The sequence below is a fragment of the Doryrhamphus excisus genome, chromosome 11 (genome assembly GCF_030265055.1).
Source record: "Doryrhamphus excisus isolate RoL2022-K1 chromosome 11, RoL_Dexc_1.0, whole genome shotgun sequence".
Lineage (NCBI taxonomy): Eukaryota > Metazoa > Chordata > Actinopteri > Syngnathiformes > Syngnathidae > Doryrhamphus > Doryrhamphus excisus.
In genome coordinates, this window is record NC_080476.1 from 5,290,716 (window position 1) to 5,297,235 (window position 6,520).

Genomic DNA, 6,520 nt, shown 5'->3' on the forward strand with positions numbered 1-6,520 from the left:
ATTATTACCAACATTGGTAATGGCTGGGTGGGAATCAGACATACACCATCTGCATGAAAGATTGTGTGTAGCATTAAACCACCAGGGAACGCTGTGTGGTGCAATATACTTATATATACAGTAAATGACCATTTGCTGGGCTGCACGGCCGACGAGTGGTTAGCGCACAGGCCTCGCAGCTTGGAGACCGGAGTTCAATTCCTCGGCCATCTCTGTGTGGAGTTTGCATGTTCTCCCCGTGCATGCGTGGGTTTTCTCCGGGTACTCCGGTTTCCTCCCACATTCCAAAAACATGCTAGGTTAATTGGTGACTCCAAATTGTCCATAGGTATGAATGTGAGTGTGAATGGTTGTTTGTCTATATGTGCCCTGTGATTGGCTGGCGAATGAATGAATGACTGAATCACCATTTGCTCAAAAAGTGCTACGTTTTCCTTTCCACTCTCGCATGTACTCCATATCATTATTAAAGTACATTTTCACATTTAGAAAATAACAGTGACAGTGGCCTGCTTCCAATTGACACCCCTTTAGGTAAATAAACACCCCTGCTATAATTAGAACATTTTAAGTGCACAAATGTGTATATATCATCTCTTTTCAGTGTCTAGACTTTTATACCAGTTTGTGAGTTAGTATATTTGCATGTTGCCTTCTTGTAGATAAATCATTGACTGGACTGCTTTTTATTCTCAACGTACCTTTCTTGGAAGCAGTGCGTGACGACGGGCTGAAAAACTTCTTGACTGTCGTGACTTTCCGTGTCTTCTCGTTGGTTTTCTTCTCCTCAAACTTTGAGAAGGGTCCGAGAGAGGAATGGGTGGTTGGCGTGGACTGGGTCTGGGCTGGCACCCCATGACTGCTGGCGTATGCAGCCGCCTCCTCCTCTCGCTGCAGCCTGAAGGAAGATGTGAAGCTTAGTTGAAGAAATACGCTGTTCACTGCATCCCATTTTTGGCGATGCATAGGTAATCATATAGGCAATAACATAGTCAATAACAAAGGATTTTGTTTGGTTTAAATGCTGTGTAATTAGCCAGTAGTTGTGTTAAGTTTCACCCTGCTTAGCAATAATGACAAAGTGGACAATACTACATCACATGTCGACATAAAAACAGGGCTTTTGATATAAGTGGTTTCAACTGTACTAGTATGTCACACATGCAATAGTGCATGCATGTAATAATGCTTACTTTTCAGCTAGGGCCCAGTCGTCCTGGATCTGTTTTTGCCGAACCCGCTGGTACTCCTCCCTCCAACACTTGGAGCACAGGCCCTGCCAGGCCGTGTTGCCATAGTAACCGCATCCCTTTTTGCACAGGAGCTCCGACTGGTCCACATGGATGCCACGACGCTCCGTCCTCTGACTCATGCTGCCATAAAAATGAGCTTTTAATGTTTTGATGGCCTCCCTGTTCACGCCACACAAAATATAAACGAACGTGATTTGAACACAGACCCTTCTAATCTATAGTCAGACGTGCTCCTGCCTTACTCTCCTGACTCACTCAGATACCATTATATAAGATGCTTAAAATTGCTAGGTATGCTTATTTTCTCTGTTACATTATCTCATTGTATATATATTTTTTCTCAATACCCAAAAGATCGACATATTCCAAATTGCTTGTGCGTCATCACAGCCAGTAGGGTGCGTATTTCCGTACGTGGTGAGAATTGCTATGATATGCTGAGAGTACAGTTAAGTCTTTGGCACTTCCACATTTCTCGACATTCTGGAGGGCATTGCTAATTATAACGTTGACGGTACCAGGTTGCTAACGTTAGCTAACATGTTAACGGGACATGAATTCGTCGTAGAACTGTACCATTCAATTGCGTTGTAATTATTGTCGTTAAAGTCCTCACCTTTAATGTGTTTCACCGCCGTCACCAATGTAGACAAATACTATAAAATATATTATCTTTCCTCTCCTGTCGTGGTGACGCGACGATAATCTAACGAACGTCTTCCTCGAGAGTAACCGGAAGTGGATGTGACGGAAAATTTAACTCAATCATATAAAATGGATCCTGTGATATTGATAAATGTCGAATGTGGCACAATATTTCCCACTGTACTTATTGAATGAATGCATTATTCCTCTTCACACAAAAAGAGGCGGAACATTGATCCGTGACGTCACCAAGCACAGGAATGCCAGGACGTTGGGAATTTCGAACCAAGGTCACGTGATTGGCGGAAGCAGCGTTTGTTTGTTTTTACGAACAGTTTTGAGAAGTGAACCCTTTAGTCGGGGTGGGCGAGACTGAAAATTGTGGTTATGTTATCTTACTATGGTAATGTTAAGTTTTTTATTGTTATGTTAATATTACTACGTTGCAACAGTCCTTGAGTGAGTACTCGTTGGTCTTATTATAGTATTAGCTAGAGGAACTCGTCAGTCAGTTGGAGAAAAACACGTCGTTATTCATGACAAAGAAACAATTGTCAAAAGCGGTGGGGGGAAGCAGGTCAACACTGCCATCTAGTGGTCATCATCTTGTATAGAACGTGAGCGAGCACAAATGAGGCGCCCCGATACGGATACTTTTTTACTTTTTTTCAAGCTCTTTTAATGATTGTGTGATTTTGCATTCTTAATCATGATTCTAATCACAATAAAACACTGAATACATATTATTGGCATAAAATATTCAACAAATTTATTTATCTTAAAAAAAAACAAAGAAGACTATCTAGAAGAAAAATAGTATAGATCTGATACTGACACTACCCTTAACCCTTGGTGTTAATACTATCAATGTTTGGACAATTGACAGTGTTTTCTAGCTGCTTTTGTGTTATTTTCCAATGGTTTACTAGAAAAGTTCACGTCATTCTGACTATGCAAACAAACACAAGGTCAAAAATACTGTGGACTTGTTTTCACAGACATACAACACATAAACGCACACACACACCATGATCCTGCTGGGCCCCAGCCTGTGCCTTCCCTCACAGGCCACCGTCCAGGAGCTTTTCCTCATCGCCCGAGACGCCAATACCATCCCATACATCTCCTTGGATCCCGTTCTCACCACCTTTCTGTCACTGGACTCGGCGGTGGCACTGCAGCACCAATACGCCTCTTTGCAGCGGGGCATGAGCGATGAGCAGCAGGAGGTGTTCGGCCTCCGTCTGAACAGAGAGCTGTGGGGGAGCAGGGTCAGCCGCGGGGGGGTCGGCATTGTTGCTCTGGCCCTGTCCTTGCTGCTCGACCACATTGCCCAACAGGTTGGTCAAAGTCAGTAAAATCGTGCAACCTTTGGAGGTTTCGACTGTGTTTCTCTTCCTCTACCAGGTTCGACACAACACCTCATCAACAGAGGCCAACCGATTGCCCCTGACAACCAAGATGATTTTTGGCATCAGTGCTTCTTCAAGAATCGGCCTGATTATTCAAAACTACCTGAGGCTAATTCCTGGTATTGCCAACGACCACAACACCATGGCTGAGACCACGGAGATCTACGACAACTGGCTCAAACTGGAGCTGCTGGACCATTTCCAGAGGATGACCACCAAGAAGAGGATGAGCTCTGTGTCCATGCAGCAGTGGTTGACTGGGGCTGCTGTTCATCTACACATGAGGATCCACCAGGTCAGTACGAACATAAAAACTATGTTCTATTTACAACTATATATGTAAAAAAATATTTTTTTTGTTCCAATGTCGTCCTATGTCCAGTATAAATTGCTGAAAGAACAACTAGGGTACTTTTTATTGACAATAACCAATAAATACACTAAAAAAAACACTGTACTATGCATGCCGAGCCAGTAGTTAGCGGTGTCATCGCACATAGGCAGTAGCAGTGTTGCAAATGACAGCTGAGTCTCCATGCCTGCTCAGGAGTGCAGGACCACTGGTATGTCTCCAGTATGTGGTACGGTTAAAATGGGAAGTCTATTCAACTGGTGAGTGTACACAATCAGAAAAAAAGCACTGGAAAGTAGGAACAACTGGGAAGGTTGTGGGTTTTGTAAACTGAAGTGTACATACAGCTGGGATAGGCTCCAGCACCCCCGCGACCCTCCTGTTGTGGAAAAAATTTCTATCATCCTAAGTAGGATAGAGAATGCCTGAAATAAATACATAGCTCTGGCAGTTTTTATTACCTTTGCAAAACAAAGGGGTCAGACAACACACAGTACGCATGGCGGTCTATAGGTGTCTGGCAAAGAGTGGTCTCTTGGCGGGAACTTACATTACAATAGAAAAGAGACATTCATGCCACTCCCCCGATGCCACCCTCATGTATGGGGGTTAGTCTACACACCCAACCCTCTAGCATGGTTTGTCACACCCATGCGAGAGAACCTCCTAGGGTCAGCCATTTGGTGGGACATCCTGATGTCCCCTGTCCCATGAACGTAAAGCTTTGATCAAAGAATGACCTCCTCCGACACTGCCCCTAACCCCAGGTTACAGATAGCCTCCTGCTGTGCCACCATCCTTGAAGGAACAGCAGGATGTGCTCGGATGCAAATGTTGAAGCTCTACAAAAGGCCATAAAGAAATTCACACAATGTGTAACCTATGTTATACCTGTGAAATATAAAATTTTCCATCACACTCCTGAGGAAAAAGCGGTAGAAAATGAATGTATGAATGAATGAAGTGTGCAAAATTGGAATGTGTGCATTTTCAGTGACTGGGGGTTGATTTTTTTTCTTGTCCTTTGTGTTTCTGTTTTAACAGGTTCGGCTTCACTCTGTGCCACCAGGCTCAGCGGAGTCCCTTCGTTTGTCTTATAAGACAGCATTTAACCGTCTGGTGCAGGGCTACACGATCTACCTTCATAGGAACATTCAAGAGACTGCACCTTCAGCACTACAGAATCTAAGAAAAGCAGCCAACATCTCCAGTGTAACCAACAAGACCTGCTCTCCTCTGTCCTTTAGCCAAGGAGACACTTTAAATGAGACCAACCCAAGAGGAGGTTGTAGAACAGATGAGTCCGCTTCAAAAGGGGGTCACGGAGATGACATTGTGTGGGCTGGTAACAGAAGTGATGACGGTGCCACACAGGGTCTGCTGGTGATCGAGGCAGGGAGAAACGTTAGTCACGACGTGCAGCATCACCCCTGCGAGTCTCCCGCCATACAACGAGCTTTGGTGATACGTATTGTCAATGCACAGTACCTGGAACAGAGCAGAAACTTTTTCCTTTATTCCAAAAAAATCTTCCACCGCCTTCTTGGGCAGAGGGATGCCTTTGAGCTGAACGACAAATGATTCATTGTTTTACTGTGTGAAAGCTGTGGAAGCTCAGAAGCTTATCAATAAAAATCCTAAACCATTTTTATGTCAAACATACTAAAAGGTTACACAATTGATAGATGATAAAATGACAAAAAAAAGTTATCAATAAGCAAATAGTAATAAGAAATCATAAAAAATACAATACATTTAATAATGTTAAAATAATAATTACACAAATAAATGGAAAATTAGAAAATGGATGGCAACCAGGCGACAGAGGACCAATATTCCTGTCATGTTTGTGCAATGTACTGTCATTTCTGTTTCAATTTTGTTTTTGCGTAGGAAATTACCGCGCCTGGAGGTGGGCCATGGGTGGAATAAATTAAAACACACTGCTTTCGCAGGAAGCACGGAATCCAAATAAATACAGCTGGAATAGGTTTAGATTCTGGATGATCTAGAAAGCTTTCAGAATCAGAAAAGGGTTTATTGCCAGGTATGATCAAACACATACTTGGAATTTGTTTTGGTGAAGTAGGTGCAGACACATCTATTAAAAAAGAAGGAAAAATACAACCCAGGGCATAATACGGAAGTGGCTGCTGAGTCGGCTCTCCTATCTTATACTCCTCCTCCTCCTTATCGTGTGTAGCTGCTCTACAGGAGTCCACAATTCTGAAAAGGGCCAAAAAATTAGCATAATAAGTCCCCTTGAAAGCTCTATTGTGTGGGAGTCACATACAATATACACATACACATACAAATATATATTGTTGTTTATTTACAACAAGCAGTGTTATAAATCTTCAAAATTTTTTTCATAAATACCTGTTTTTGTTTCGGGGGAACTTGAAAAATGACTTTTGGTCCTTCTATTTGAACAATTAATGGCTGAGCAGTATGCATGTTTTTCTGGATTCAGCACTCTAAAATGGCGTCCAAACCAACCCAGGGCATAATACGGAAGTGGCTGCTGAGTCGGCTCTCCCATCTTATACTCCTCCTCCTTGATTATTTTTATTGTGATAGAGGAATTCAAACAGAGCAGCTGGCAGGAATGGCTGATTACAGTGTTCTAAGATGGTCTGTAGATGGCGGTACTGCACCAAATGGTATCCCTCCTTCTAATAGCGGAAGCAGAAGAAGAAAAACGCGGAGATTTGTTTTTTGTAATCATATAATTATTACATGGTTTAATTACAATTAGATCCAAGTATTCCAAGTATTTTTATTAATATGAAATATATGTAAAATATCACAAAAGTCACAGTTGAGGGCCGTGTTGTCATCGCCCCTCCCATTTTTTT

At 42.6% G+C, this 6,520-nt stretch overlaps 2 protein-coding genes across 3 annotated transcripts in view; one reads left to right on the forward strand and one right to left on the reverse strand.

The window, feature by feature from the left end:
- Nucleotides 1-2,133, reverse strand: part of rabgef1 (RAB guanine nucleotide exchange factor (GEF) 1) — a 6,357-nt gene extending 4,224 nt beyond the window's left edge. The window contains exons 1-3 of one of the 2 annotated variants that reach the window (XM_058086151.1): nt 1,870-2,133; nt 1,194-1,373; nt 702-898 (exon numbers count right to left, since the gene is read on the reverse strand). In XM_058086151.1, coding sequence (XP_057942134.1) covers nt 702-898; nt 1,194-1,372 — 376 coding nt within the window. In that variant the 5' untranslated portion in view covers nt 1,373; nt 1,870-2,133. The remainder of the gene's footprint in view (nt 1-701; nt 899-1,193; nt 1,374-1,869) is intronic. The other variant, XM_058086152.1, reaches the window with a different exon arrangement.
- On the forward strand, nt 1,639-5,309 carry LOC131137820 (uncharacterized). Its single transcript, XM_058086156.1, has 4 exons — nt 1,639-1,651; nt 2,897-3,238; nt 3,306-3,605; nt 4,707-5,309. Exons 2-4 carry the CDS (start codon nt 2,927-2,929, stop codon nt 5,241-5,243), a joined length of 1,149 nt encoding a protein of 382 aa, XP_057942139.1. The 5' UTR covers nt 1,639-1,651; nt 2,897-2,926; the 3' UTR covers nt 5,244-5,309.
- Nucleotides 5,310-6,520: the final 1,211 nt, after the last annotated feature.